Genomic DNA, 14,448 nt, shown 5'->3' on the forward strand with positions numbered 1-14,448 from the left:
TGCAGGTGTGTCCCCAACAATGCAGGTGTGTCCCCAACAATGCAGGTGTGTCCCCAACAATGCAGGTGTGTCCCCAACAATGCAGATGTGTCCCCAACAATGCACCAGGCTCCTTCATGAGATGAGAAATGAGGTGTGAGAGGGACTAAAGTGCAGGAGGAGGCATCAGGATTCCTGGCTTCCCTTCCCTGCCCCATTCCAGGCTCTTTATCCAAACTGGGCCGTGTTCTCCTCTTTTTTGGTCTCTGTTTTGCTGATTAGCCCTGGAGAGCATCAAATGAAGGTTTAATCTCACTCATGGCCCTGCTTACATTCACCCTGTTCCCACAAAGTTCCTGTGTTAACACGTTCCCAGGAGCTGCTGGAGCCAACCTCTGCCCACAGCAACTCTGCTTTGTCTAAACTTCGCTCCAGGCTTTGATGTTTGGGGCCAAAACCATCGTTTTTGCCTGTTTGCCACTCAGGAGGGAGCTGGAAACAGCTCTCTGAGCACCCCCAGAAGCGTTCTCAGAGAAATCCTGATTTTTGTGGCTGAGCTGGGAAGGAAAAAGTGTCACCTTCATAGGAAAGCGAAGATGTGGGAAAAGTGAAAGGGAATAAATGGTTTAGACTTGCAGCTTTTCTAAACAATCACCCTGGCTTGGGGGGAGGATAGAGCCAGGGAAGCTGCTGGTGGTGTTGATTCCTCGGGATTTTTTTGGAGTTTCCTTAATTGGAGTGGAGGACTGAACAGCAAACACGACTGTGCTCTGTGAGGGTGGGGAGAATCTCCTCCTGTAGCTCTCCCAGAGCAGGGCCTGTGGGAGAAACTCACATCCAAACGAGGGAAAAAACCCAAAAATGGCACTTACTGCCCAGTTTTGTGTGCCTGGGAAGAAGGGAACACCCTTCTGTGCCCACTGGGAGTTGTCTCATGCAGGACTGAGCCATCCAAAGGGAGCCAGCACTGGGGAACTGGATTTGTTTCCCAGCTTAGGCATCAGGCACTGACTTTTTCCTTAATTATTGCTGCCAGTGTTGCAGCTCTCCTGGGGGATTTCTCTGGAGGAGCGTGAGCTGCAGATGAGAGCAGAACATTAGGCAATCCCGCGCTCCACATGCAGAATTCAGGATTTCATTCCCAAGGCTGGACTGTGAGCACGAGTCGGGGTGAGGGAGGCACTCGGGGCTCCAGAGGCTTTTCCTGTGGGGCCAGAGCCCAGGAGCTGCAGTTTGGGATGAGGAACCAGCACCTTGGCAATCCAGCTTTTCCCTCGGGACACAACTGCAGCATCTCAGCAGCTTTTTATGGAATTATGGAATTTCCAGAGTCCTGGAACGGTTTGGGTGGGAAGGGACCTCAAAGCCCACCCAGTCCCACCCCTGCCATGGGCAGGGACAGTTTCCACTATCCCAGGCTGCTCCAACCCTGCCCACCCTGGCCTTGGAGCTTTCCTTAAGGGAGGCTGATGTTGTCTTGGCTTTGCTGAGCTGCTGGGAGGTGGAAAGTCCCAGAGATTTGGGGAAGAGGCCAGGAGATGTTGGGTCTTCCCAGCCTTAGGCTGCTTTGGCTTTCTTTTAAACCTCTGGAACAGCCCTTATGAGCCACAAAATCCCTAATTTGTGGATTAGGAGCACTTTCCCTGTGCAGAAGCTGCTCAGGGACAGGAGCACATTTAACTCTGTTGGGATTCCTTGGATAAGCAGCTGCCAAACTCCTTTGTGAACAGACCCCTGCATCCCTCACAGCCCCTCAGGAGCTCTGGGTGGGCTCCCAGCTCTGTGTCTGACCGAGTTCTGTGTTTGCAGGGTGTGGAGAGAGGCCAGGGATCGCATCGTGGGCTTCCCGGGGCGCTACCACGCCTGGGACATCCCCCACCAGTCCTGGCTCTACAACTCCAACTACTCCTGCGAGCTCTCCATGGTGCTCACTGGTGCTGCCTTCTTCCACAAGGTGAGACCCCCCCGGGGCTGCCCCTTCCTCTCACAGCCACCCGAGGATGCAGCTTTAGGCGGGTTGTGGTTTTTAAGGACAAAAGTGGGAATTTCTGCTCCTTCCCCCTCACTTTGGCCAGACTGAAACACAGCCAGAACCTGGTCCTGAGCGGGCTGGGAAGGATCTGCAGTGGCTGCTCGTGCTGTGCTGAATCCACAGCAGCAGAGAGCAGGACCTGAGGGGGCTGTCACCCCCACCCCTCCATTCCTGAGCTTCCAGGAGCGGGTGGTGGCTGTGGGAGGTTCAGCGGATCTCGATGTGGGATTCACTCCTTTACGGGGAATGTCTCCACTGGGATCCGTGAGTTTTGAGTGGGACACACCCCACGTGTCACCTGTGGGGCACCTGTGGGATGCTGTGGCTTTGCCCTTGCAGTACTACGCGTACCTGTACTCCTACGTGATGCCCCAGGCCATCCGGGACATGGTGGACGAGTACATCAACTGCGAGGACATCGCCATGAACTTCCTGGTGTCCCACCTGACCAGGAAACCTCCCATCAAGGTAAAGCACCGTCAGCCAGGGGCTTGGCACTGCTGGAGGAGCTGTGCTGGGGAGCGGGTGGTGTCTGCTCCAAAATCCGGCTCCAGTGGGAAAGCTCAGCCTGTGGAACCAGGAATCCCTGCCACAGTTGAGGTTTGGCATCACAGCGTTAATCAGACTGAATTCCCTGCCTGGTGAAAGGTTCCCTGCCCACAGCAGAGATGATCTCCGCTCTGGAGCAAGGCTGGGAGAGCTGGGGGTGCTCACCTGGAGAAGAGAAGGATCCAGGGAGAGCTCAGAGCCCCTTCCAGGGCCTAAAGGGGCTCCAGGAGAGCTGGAGAGGGACTTGGGGCAAGGGATGGAGGGACAGGACACAGGGAATGGCTTCCCACTGCCAGAGGGCAGGGATGGATGGGATATTGGGAAGGAATTCTTGGCTGTGAGGGTGGTGAGGCCCTGGAATAGAATTCCCAGAGAAGCTGCGGCTGCCCCTGGATCCCTGGAAGTTTCCAGGGCCAGGTTGGAGCAGCCTGGGACAGCGGGAGGTGTCCCTGCCCATGGCAGGGGTGGGACTGGACGAGCTTTGAGCTCCGTTCCAGCTCAGCCCATCCTGAGCTTCCCTGTGGATCCGAGCCCCGGCAGCGCTGACCCCTCCGTCCATTCCATCCCATCCTGGCAGGTGACCTCCCGCTGGACCTTCCGCTGCCCCGGCTGCCCCCAGGCGCTTTCCCACGACGATTCCCACTTCCACGAGCGGCACAAGTGCATCAACTTCTTCGTGAAGGTGTACGGGTACATGCCCCTGCTCTACACCCAGTTCCGCGTCGACTCGGTCCTCTTCAAGACCCGCCTGCCCCACGACAAGACCAAGTGCTTCAAGTTCATCTAGGGACGGGAGCGGCCGGAGGCGGGAGAGGCCGTGGCGGGCCGTGAGTGCAGAACGCCCTCGGCTGTGGCAAACGGGACAGACGGGATTGGGACGGGCTCTTCCCCCTTCCCTGCGTCCCAGGGAGGCTCACCCGGACAGGGAATGGGATCCCTGAGCTCCTGTGAGGACACAGCCACGGATTGTACACTGAGCAATGGCTGGCTGGCCACTGGCTCTGCCCCTTCGCTAGCCAAGGGCAGCCGTTCTTTTTAATTATAATTATTGTTATTTAAAATGAAAGTGTTTTAGATTTGCCACCTGAGGCGCTTTTTTGTTTTGTTTTGTTTTGTTTTCCCTCTCCCCACCCCGTTTCCCCCTCTGGAGCCTCCAGCCCACCCAGGGGACGGTAGCAAGGCCAGGCTGGAGGTGTTTGGGTGCAACTGTGGGGCAGCTCCTGTCCCCACTGCCGTCCCCATCCATCCTCCCGTGGCACAGCCCTTCCCACCCACCAGATCCGGGCTTCTCTTGCCCTGTGGCGACTACTGAGGCCTCTCAGGTGTCACCTGGTGAGGAGCCCTTTGCTCTGCTTTGCTCTGCTCCCCACCCTGAGCCCCTGGAGAGGGCTGGGGTTGGCCTGGCTGGTCCTTGTGGCTCCAGCTCTGCCCCCACGCCGTTCCCGTGCAGTTGCTGCTGTCTCAGTGTCTTTTCCCACCTTGTCCTGCTGATCCTCTCAAGACAGGGAGCGTGTTTGAGGCTTAGGGAAGATGCAGCTGCAGCACAGCCTGGGCTGGGGGTGCTGCAGGCTCCTGGAGGCTCTGACCCTTCTCTGTGCTCAGCCTGGGCGTGCCAGAGCTGCAGTTCCCCCCTGCCATGTCCCCATCCCGGAGCTGCCTTAACCCCAGCCCATCCTCGGCCTGGCTTTGGGCTCTGTCCGAGGCTTAGTCCCAGCAGGAGCTTCCCAGGGTGTGATGCTGCTGGGATCACGTTCCCAGGTGGGAAGGTGACACTTGTGGGGTCACCTCCATGTCCCTGCTTCTCCTGGATGTCACCGCTGGCGTGTCTCTGGTGTGTGGGAGCAGGGATGGTCCAGCAGCAGCTCCTGGGCTCATTGCCAAGGTCAGCCCTGACCAGACTCACGTTTTGGGGCCTCTCCAGGTTTTCCTATCCGTGCTGACACTCCCTCCGTGGGAAGGGGAGGGAAGGAGCAGCCTGTTCCCAGCAGAGCCCATGGCTCGTGCCTTCACCAGCACCACTGACCACAGCAAAACACGCATCAAGGAGTCTTTTCCTGGATTTTTTTCCCCTTTTCCATTCCCTTTTTGTTTTAACATCAGATGCCCAGAACGAAGCACGTGAATTCTCACAGTCTCCTTAAAAATGCCACAGGAGACTCCTGGGAGGCTCTGGAACACCTGGAAGGATTCTCTGCCCCTGCCCAGGGTGGGAATGTGGCACTTGTCAGGAGCTGTGTCAGCTCCAGCATTCCCGAGGGTCCTGAGCTCCTCTTCCATGGCTTTAATTCCACCCTCATTAGTGGGGCTCGTTAGCCTGGGAATTCTGCTTTCCCTTGCTGAGTTTCGATTCGAGGCCAGTTGAAGTCGGGGATCAGCAGAACAAATCCAGCTGTTCTTCCTCCCAGCTCTTTGGCCTTTTCCCAAGCTGTTTTTTTTTTTTTAGGAGGGTTCCCCTGTCCACTGTGCTGGAGCAGGGACAGGATGTGCAGGGGGATCTCTCTGCGTGTCGTGGGATGAATTCCTCCTTCCTGAGCACCCCTAAAGGGGAAAGATTTGGGGGTGAAGGGGTAAAGAGGCTTTTCCTGGGAGATACCTGGGCAGCAGCAGCGTTGGGAGGGATGGAATTCTGTGGGGAAATGAAATGCCAGCAGGAACACCTTCCCCACCCACCCACAGGGCTGGTGCTGCCCCTCCCGGTCCTACTGCTGCAGCTCTTTCCCAAATCACCCCAAACACCACCGAACCCCTGGAGTGCAGGATTGGGATTCACAGCCCATCTTTCCACTCCTCAGACATTCCAGCACCTCCTGAGCTGTCCTGAGCCCCTCCACCAGGGAGGAGAGGGGGCTTTTCCAGAGAGTGCTCCTGCCCGTGCTGCCATCCCAACAGCCTTCCTTGCCACCACCCATCGTTCTCCCGGGATTTTCAGGGCATCCCTGGGGCACTCCGAAGCTCAGGTTTGGTTGTGTGATCCATCCCAGCTCCACCGCCCCAGCCCTGAGGAGATGGGAAGGGCTCTCGGCAGCTGCACCTTTTCCCTGTTCCAGAGTTCCTGCTGCTTCCCCCGGGCACGGAGCGAGGCCTTTCCCACTGTAAATAGCAACGACTGAGGTGACACGGCCCCACCCTGCCCGTGTCACTCCCTCCCCTTGTGCCCTCGGTGCTGTGAGCACCAGGATTTCAAATCCAACAGGAACTGAGAGACAAGGAACACTCCTTCGACACGAGCACAATGTTGAGTTTTTTGTAAAAGGTTCCAATAAATGGAGAGTTTAACTTGGGAGTGTCTCGGTGCCTCTTTGCTGGGGCTGGGAGAGGGGCCCAGGATGGGGCTGCTGCTGCTCCTGGCCCTGGGACACCCCAAAACCTGGCATCTCCTGGGATTCATTCCCAGGTCTGGATGCTGGAAACTCCTCAGGGATGGCAGTGCCTGGGGCTAAATAAACCCCATCGTGTCCCTGGTGAGCTCATGGCTGGGCCAGGAGAGTCCCTGGGAGGAGCTGGACCCTGAGTGTCTTCCAGGGACATCCCACCCATCCCATCCCATCCCATCCCTGGGGCTGCTGCCTGTGTGGGTGTTTGTAGGCAATGGCAGCAGCAGCTGAGCCAAACTGGGATTGCAAACCCATCCCTGCCCGGGGATCCAGAGCCCAGAACCTTTAGGGGAGTGCCAGGATGCTCCTGGTTCCTCTCCTGTGCAGGAGGCTGAGGTGGAAAACCCAAATGGATCCACGAGGTTTGTAAGCAGATTCCCAGCTTCAAACCTGCAGGGAGGAGCAGAGGGGAGGAATGAGCCATGGGATCCTCTCCATGCTGGGATGGGAATCCCCCAGGATTTCCTGCACGTGGCTGGATTTCCTCTCTTCCTTCCTGCTGCCTTTTGTTTTTTGCTCTTCCTGCATGGTCACTTTTTACCTTTGCTGTCACTTTTCCCCTCTGTGCCTCCTGCCCTTGCTGCTGCTCCCACAGGGAATCGTGTCCTTTCTTTTCCCTTCTGCCTTGGAGTAAGGCTTGCTTTGTGCTTGGGTTAGTTTCCAGGAGAGGTTTCAGGGAAACCCCAAAGGATTTTAGTCCTGGAGGGAGGAGGTGGATGCTCAGCCTCCCAAATGCCTGTGATTTCTCCCCAAAACATTGCAGGGAAGGGCTCCGAATTCCCCACTCCAGGACCCCGGCCTGGCAGCAGCAGGGGGATGCTGGTTTGGGATCTGCCTCCCAAACGAGCCCAGCAGCATCTTGGGCACAGACTCAGCTGGAGCCCATTTTCTCCTGAGGCTTTTCCTGAGGTAAAAATCTCCTGATCAATATTTTTTTCCTGCTGTAAATGCTGTGTTTGGTGAGAGGAGCCACAGCTCCGGTTCCATTTCCGTTTCTCTGTGAGGGTTTGTAGCCTGGGATGAGGAAACAGAGGCGATAAACCCTGTTAATAATTCATTCCCTGCTCCCAGGAGGAGGGCAGGGTGAAGTGCTTTACACTCCACTCCTCTGCACTACAAAGTGCCCTCGATTTTCCCTTTTGGATGATGCACTCCTTGATAAAAAGCAATTTGGCTGGAATTGCTCCATTCTGCCCAGCAGTGCCATGAAAGCCATCAGCTCCTGGAAAGGACCTGCTGCCACCCCTTCCTGCCTGACTGGCCCCAGGTGAGGCCTCCTTGAGGGAGGACCTGTCCCCCTCATGGTCTTCAGGGATGGAGTCCATAGATCCTTGAGGGATGGGGGTCACAGTCCATGGATCCTGCAGGGATGGGGTCACAGTCCATGGATCCTGCAGGGATGGAGTCACAGTCCTTGGATCCTGCAGGGATGGGGTCACAGTCCATGGATCCTGCAGGGAATGGGGTCAGTCCATGGATCCTCCAGGGATGGGGTCACAGTCCATGGATCCTGCAGGGATGGGGTCAGTCCATGGATCCTGCAGGGATGGGGTCACAGTCCATGGATCCTTGAGGGATGGGGGTCACAGTCCATGGATCCTGCAGGGATGGGGTCACAGTCCATGGATCCTGCAGGGATGGGGTCAGTCCATGGATCTTGCAGGGATGGAGTCACAGTCCATGGATCCTCAAAGGATGGAGTCACAGTCCATGGATTCTTGAGGGACTGGGTCACAATTCATGGATCCTCAGGCACTGAATTCACAGTCCATGGATCCTCAAGCACTGAATTCACAGTCCATGGATCCTCAAAGGATGGGGTCACAGTTCATGGATCCTCAAAGGATGGGGTCACAGTCCATGGATCCTCAAGGGAAGAACTCGCAGTCCATGGATCCTCAAAGGATGGGGTCACAGTCCATGGATCCTGCAGGGATGGGGTCACAGTCCTTGGATCCTCAAAGGATGGAGTCACAGTCCATGGATTCTTGAGGGACTGGGTCACAATTCATGGATCCTCAAGCACTGAATTCACAGTCCATGGATCCTCAAGCACTGAATTCACAGTTGGATCCTCAAGGGAAGAACTCACACCCCATGGATCCTCAAAGGATGGGGTCACAGTCCATGGCTCCCAGGTGACAGCTCACCTGTGACAGGTGAATGGGACCTGTCAGATCCCACCATGAGCCTGCCCAGGCCATGGTGTGCAGCCAATCCCAAATCCCTCTGCTCTCATTCCCACTCCTCCCAAAGGCTGAGCTGCTGGTGGGGCACAGATCCAGCACCTGGCTCCGGTTTCCCTCTGCTCCTCACGTCCAGGTGCCCTCGGAGGTGACAGATCCCAGTGACAGTGACAGAGCCTGGCCAGGGCCTGGCATTAACTGACCTGGTCCAGTTGTTTTCAGTGGGTCTCACATTAATGGACAGGAAGCACAATGAACTCCTCTCCACCCAGGGACAGCTGTTCCATAGAAGCCATCCAAGAGCAGAAATCTGATTTTAACCTTTCCTCCCCATTATTTCTGTGGGAGCACGGGGTTGGGAATCACTGGGAATTAATTATTTGCCATACACCCCACTAATTGCGTTTAATGAGGGGAGCAGTGGAGAGAAGCTGGAGCAGCTCGGGGAGGGATGTGGGATCCAGGGAATGGGGATGGCCACGGCAAAAGGAACCATGTGGGGGCCAAAGGGATTTATTTTCCCTTCTGGGAGAAGGAGAGTGAAGCCAGGAGCCTGTGCTGTTCCTTGGCCATTAAATTGGGAACTTCTGGATAAAGCCTGGACTGTATCCATGGTACTCTTCCCCTGGCAGCTCCCTGGGCTGCCACAGTTCCCTCTGCAGGACTGACCCACCCTGGAGAAATGCTGTTTGTTTTTCTCTCTCTTTGCAAAAAGAACAAGCACTTCTTTTTCCAGTTTAATTAGGGCTTCTCATTACAGAATTCCCCTCCCAGCATGTTTGTTTTTCCAGCACGCACAACCTGAATATAACAAAACAATCCACTCTCAGCTGCTGGGCTGATGGAACAATGAGAACTTTTCCTGCTCAAAATGACAAGAAAAATGTGAAAGGTTTTAATTTTTACTTTCTCCCCCTGAGGAGGGTGGGAAAGCCTTGGGAATGTGAAATGGAAGGCACTGGAGCAGTGGAAAAGATGAGTTTATCCCACTGCCTCTCTGAGTTAGGAATAATCCCTTTGGAGTTTATTAAAGTGAAATTATCCCAGTTTTTTTTAACTTTTAAGTGATGCTAAAGCATCAAACCTCCAAACCCAGATGAGGATTTAATTCCACTGCCCCAAGTTGTTCCCATTGATGACACCACTCCTCACACACCCATGGCACACCCAGAATAAAGGTGTGGGTGCTGGAATCTGCACACCCAACCCAGCAGAAATCCTTCTTGGGAATGAAATGGGATGTGGACACTGCAGTGGCAAAGAGATTTTATCACGGAGCTGCTTCCACTGCCTGCATCTCCCCAAAGGGATGAACTGTAGGAGCAGCTTTATTTCCCAAAGGATAAGGATGTGGAATGGGCACGGAGAGGCTTTTATAAACCACAGGATGTGCTCCCTCCTGGGCAGTCTCACTCTGCTTTTTATTTTTAAACACCAAATAAATACAAAACAATCCAATAAAAAATGAACAGCAGTAAATTTGAGAAATGGGTCGCCTTTGAAAGCAATACTATTGACTGAGGGGAGGCCCCAAATATGTGATTTGGGGAGGGAAAAGCCTCCCCAGGTCTGCAGTACAGATGGCTTTGGATAAATGACTCAGAATTCCATCCAGGATTTGAGATGGGGGGGGCTGCAAGGAAAGTTTTTGGAAGGTAGAAACAAGAGGCACTTAAATCTTGAAAGGTTTTTTACGAGCATCAGGAATTTTCCTACTTTATGGACATCCCTAAGTGTCTTCCTGAGGTGTTTCCTCCAGTGCTGATGGAGGAACCCAGGAGGAACCAGCTTCAGGGAAGGGCCTGGAGCTCCATGGACAGATCTGCATGGAACAGGTGAGGCTGCAGCATCAATAAACACTTCAATTCCTAAAGGATAAAGCTTTTCCAAGGTCCCTCTGCTTGTGCAGGGAATGGCCAGGCTCTTCCCACTGTTCTCCATGTCCACCAGATCCCCTTTTCCCATTTTTATTTGTGAATCTTTGCCTCAGCAGCTCTCCCCTCCTCGTGCCAGTGAAGGACACGAGAGCAGCACACAGGGAGGAGAGGCAGGGAATGGGATCTGGAGACAGGGAAGAAGCAGTGGGAGGAAAATATTGTTTCAATATCCCTACAGAGTTCTGTCAGTGAAGGACTGGGCCAGAGACTGCTGAGGGACACAGGGGAGCAGCAGTTCACCCTGATGCTGTAAATAAACACTCCAGTTATTTACTCTGCAGCTCCTATCTCCTGTAAGATTCCCAGCTCCCAATTTTACACAACAGGAATCTCCTGCAAAGTATTCCAAAACAGGTTAAAAATAAGATTTAAAAAATAGATATTAAAAATACTCCCTTTGTCCTCCAAGAAGGGGAAGGTGGTTTCTGGTCTCTCTGAATCACAGAATTCTCTCTCTCTCTCTCTCCTTGGACAACTCCAAGTTCTGCTGCTCCAGGCTCTCTCCTTGCAGAGCCTCCTGGTGTCCATGAGCTAAAATTTCTGCAGGAATTTGAGCACCAGGTCCCGCAGTTTGACCCTCAGGGGCTCGTCATTGTCACAGATGATGTGGGTGGAGTCCTCCTCCAGCTGGATCAGGGTCTCTGCCTCCTGCAGCAGCACAATGTGGCCCTTGGCCGTGTCCTCCACCTTCACGTCGCTGAAGCCGTGCTGGATTTGGGGTGGGAGAGGGAGAGAGGGAAATCAGCACAGCTCAGGAAAACTGGGAGAGGAGAGACCAGGGCACAGGGGTGAGGGGGAATTTCATGGAGTCACAGATTGGTTTGGCTGGGAAGGGACCTTAAATCTCATCCAGTGCCACTCTCTGACATGGCAGGGACACTTTCCATGATCCCAGTCTGCTCCAAGCCCTCTCCAACCTGGCTTTGGACACTGCCAGGGAAGAATTCCTTCCCAATACTCCATCTAACTGTGCCCTATGGCAGTGGGAAGCCATTCCCCGTGTCCTGTCCCTCCATCCCTTGTCCCAAGTCCCTCTCCAGCTCTTCTGTAGCCCCTTCAGGCACTGGAGGTCTGCAGTCCTTTATTTCCTGCAGGTGAGAACTAGACTCCACAGAGCAGCAACCAAATTTGTGCAGCTTCCTCAGGAGGTTCCTCTACCAGTGGAGACATTTCCAGGATGTGTTCTTCAATTCTTCACAGGTGAAACCACCTTCTTACAGGTCTTGTGGAAATTTAAATGCTTTTGAGACTCCCTCAGCTGCTGAATCCAAAAGTCCTGTGAGGCAAATCACCCACCCAAAAGCTCTGCTTCCATGGGAAACAGGAGGAGATCACTGGCAGGAACCCTGCACAGGAGGACAAGGCTCCACAGGGAACCATTCCCTCTGTTCTGAAGTGCAGGGATACCCTGGAGCACTTGGCAACTCACTGGCCTTTCTCCATTTCAAGCTACACTAAAATGATTTCCCATCTCTCTGCTACCAAAGCAGCACATCTGAGATGTGCAGAAATCTGCTGGAATCCCACCTGCCACCCAAGACTCCTCACCTTCTCCAGAGTCTGCACAAACTGGTCCATGGGGATGGAGCCACTCAGCAGCGGCTTCAGAGATTTGCCCTCGGGCACATCATCACTCACCCGCTTCCTCTTCTTGCTGGCAGGAGGTTGGGGAGGTTTTGGAGGGAGCTGATGGATGAGAAGGAAAAAAAATCCCACGCTAAAGGATGCAACAGGTTGGAAAACAGGCAAATTTAGAGTGAGCAACTAGTCAGGGAATGAGAACGTGGCTAAGCTCCAGCCATTTATGAGGACTCTGGCATTTTAAGCCCAGGTCTAAGTTTATTTGGCAGCAGGAATGAGTGGAGAAGGGAATAAATGAACAAGAGCAGCCTCAGAGCAATTCCACTGCAGCACTTCAATGTTTCCAGCACTGCTCAGCGTTTCCAGGGAAGCAGCTTGGGAAGAGGAGGGCAGCCTGTCTGCTGTGCTCTGACAGAACTCCTCACCAACATTCACATCCCTGAATTTCCACACTGGGCTGTGTCCCCAGGTGTCCTGGGCCCAGCCAGCTCTGCTGCCCCGTGTGGGAAGGGTTGTTCAGTGAGGCCCTGCAGGCTGGTGGGTCTGAGAGAAAGGGGACCAGGGCAGCCACTGCTGAGCATATCCCTGGACATCACCTCCTCCTGCAGAGCACTCATGCCAGGAATTCCAGCGCCAGCCTGGAGGGGGTGGCAGGAGGGGAGAGCAGAGATGTACAACCTCCAGGGAAACTGAAGGCAGACGGTCCCTTCCCGAGTCTGATGTCCCGGGTTATCTCTCCCGTCTAACCCTTGGTCCTGAGAGGTTGGCTGATGCTGTCCCTGAGTGTGGAAGGCAGCAGGGTGATCTGCAGCCTCTCTTCAGGAATTATCTCACTTCCCCATTCATCTCAGCCAGGCACACGGCCAAGGAAAAGAGGGCAGAGAGGTTTATTTGCATCCCACTCCCTGCTCCGGGTGTAATTCCTCACCTGCACATGCCAGGGCAAAGCCTCTACCCAGGGCTCTGCCCTGGTGGGAAGGAGCTGCAGGAGGGGCTGCTGGGGTCCTGGATGGCAGGAAAAGCCAGAGCAAGGATATTTTTCTCACTTTCCCATTAGACTGTACCTGCAGCACGTGCTTGTTGTCCTTAGTATGCAGCACAGCAGAAACTGTTGCCAAGGAAATACCAGGCTTGATCTCCAAGGGCACGAGGGAATCTGCAAGCTGAAGCAAAAGGAGATTTTGTTCAGCAAGTGATCAGCTCAAAACGTGCATGAACCCAGCTGTGAGATAAATTGGCAGTGTGGTATTTTTAAACATGGGCTAATGAACTGTAAACACAAAGCCACTGAGATAGGCTGAGAGCTCCTTTGACCTGCCCAGCCTCCTTCCAGCTCCCAAAATTATGGATTTCACACCATGAGCAGAGCAGCACGAGGTTTGCAGGAACCAGGGCTGATCTCAGAAACCATAATAAACACAGAGAACCCTTGTGTGAAAAGACAATTGCTTCATGAATAATTTTAGTTAGTAAAACTCGTGGTCTAATCCAGCATTATTATATTTGTTATGCTGATGGACAATGAAAAATCAAAGTGAGTTTCCTTTCAGTCCCTTACTGCAGAATATCTGAAATAAGAAGTGTTTGTCCTTAAAATCCCAATGTTTTCAATCAACCCACTGTTGATTAGTTTGAAATTATTCCAACAATGCTGCACAAAACCCTTTCCACTGTCTTTTATGCAATTCTTCCCTGAAAGACATAAAATTTAGATTTGGCTTGGAGTTTGGATCTAACACTGCTGGCAGAGCCTGGGGTGGGCAGTGCTGCACCTGCTGAGACCAGTGGAAGTTGGCCACTTGGGAAGTACCTCTTCCAGCCACTTTTCCAAAGGAATTCTGCAGAAAACAGTGCTCATGAATGGAGAAAATTATTCCCATTTTCCCCTCCAAGGGAATTCAAGGTGCCAGGATGCCCAATCCTTTTGCCATGAAAGCACTGAGAAGGTTTTTCTGTCGGCTTTGATGGTGGCTAAGTTCTTTTAATAAGTTCTGCAAATCTCACTTGCCACTGTTAAAGATGCAGGAACATTTTTAGAGTAGCTCTTTGGAATAAAGCAGTTGGTGTGTTGGAAAAACACAGGGTGCATTAAAAATCCCTAAATTCTGTCTGTATTCAGCCATGGTGAATCCTAGAAATCCAAACTTGATGGAGCAATTCAGCTCACTGTTACTCTGGGACTCTGTTCAAGATCTTTAAGGCAAGCAGTTTGAATACAGCCTTTATGGTTTGCTGTTGAAGGCAAAGAGAATGAAAATATAGTGACAATCATTGCTTCAGATTTCTCCTGGGATCTAAAAACAGCAGCACTTGCAGCAGTGAGTTCTGCTGCCTTCCCAGTGGTCGAAGGCACTTTCCATTCCAGCCAACCTTCCTGAGGTGGATCGATACAAAACGGGCTCTGATGGAGAGCAAAATGACAAATCCTATGAAGAGAAAGATTCTTTAAGAACAGGGAGTGGCTTGGAACCAAAGTCTTCTCCTGCCACGGAAGTATTTGGCTATTAACATTTCTGCAGGTTTTAAACAGGCTAAATAGCAACACTTGGATTACTTACAGTCAGAAGGACAGGAGGACAGGCATTCATTTTGATTTCCTCCCCAGCTCACAGCCCTCTCCATGTGCCAGCCAATCCTTTTATTATAGAAACTCAGTGACCCAAATCAAAAAGGTCATTTAATCACATCCAGTAATTCATCCACCAAGGCCAGGCAGCACTGCTCCACTCCTTTCAACTGACCTCCTGCACACACAAATCACAGAACTCCTCCAAAACGTTGGATTAAAGAAACCTTTTTTTCACAGAGAC

The 14,448-nt window shown here is 53.1% G+C and overlaps 2 protein-coding genes across 8 annotated transcripts in view; one reads left to right on the forward strand and one right to left on the reverse strand.

Annotated features, from left to right (window-relative positions):
• EXTL3 (exostosin like glycosyltransferase 3) overlaps positions 1-5,841 on the forward strand; it is a 138,233-nt gene extending 132,392 nt beyond the window's left edge. For all 7 annotated transcript variants that reach the window (XM_032747526.3, XM_041714965.2, XM_072926251.1 and 4 more), the window contains 3 exons: positions 1,789-1,933; positions 2,351-2,479; positions 3,138-5,841. In XM_032747526.3, the coding sequence (XP_032603417.2) occupies positions 1,789-1,933; positions 2,351-2,479; positions 3,138-3,347 (484 nt within the window). In that variant the 3' untranslated portion in view covers positions 3,348-5,841. The remainder of the gene's footprint in view (positions 1-1,788; positions 1,934-2,350; positions 2,480-3,137) is intronic.
• Positions 5,842-9,522: 3,681 nt separating this feature from the next.
• The window catches only part of INTS9 (integrator complex subunit 9), a 59,835-nt gene continuing 54,909 nt past the window's right edge, over positions 9,523-14,448 (reverse strand). The window contains exons 15-17 of the mRNA XM_002188803.5: positions 12,703-12,801; positions 11,606-11,743; positions 9,523-10,765 (exon numbers count right to left, since the gene is read on the reverse strand). Of these exons, the coding sequence (XP_002188839.2) occupies positions 10,589-10,765; positions 11,606-11,743; positions 12,703-12,801 (414 nt within the window). The 3' untranslated portion in view covers positions 9,523-10,588. The remainder of the gene's footprint in view (positions 10,766-11,605; positions 11,744-12,702; positions 12,802-14,448) is intronic.

This window comes from Taeniopygia guttata, chromosome 3, assembly GCF_048771995.1.
Source record: "Taeniopygia guttata chromosome 3, bTaeGut7.mat, whole genome shotgun sequence".
Lineage (NCBI taxonomy): Eukaryota > Metazoa > Chordata > Aves > Passeriformes > Estrildidae > Taeniopygia > Taeniopygia guttata.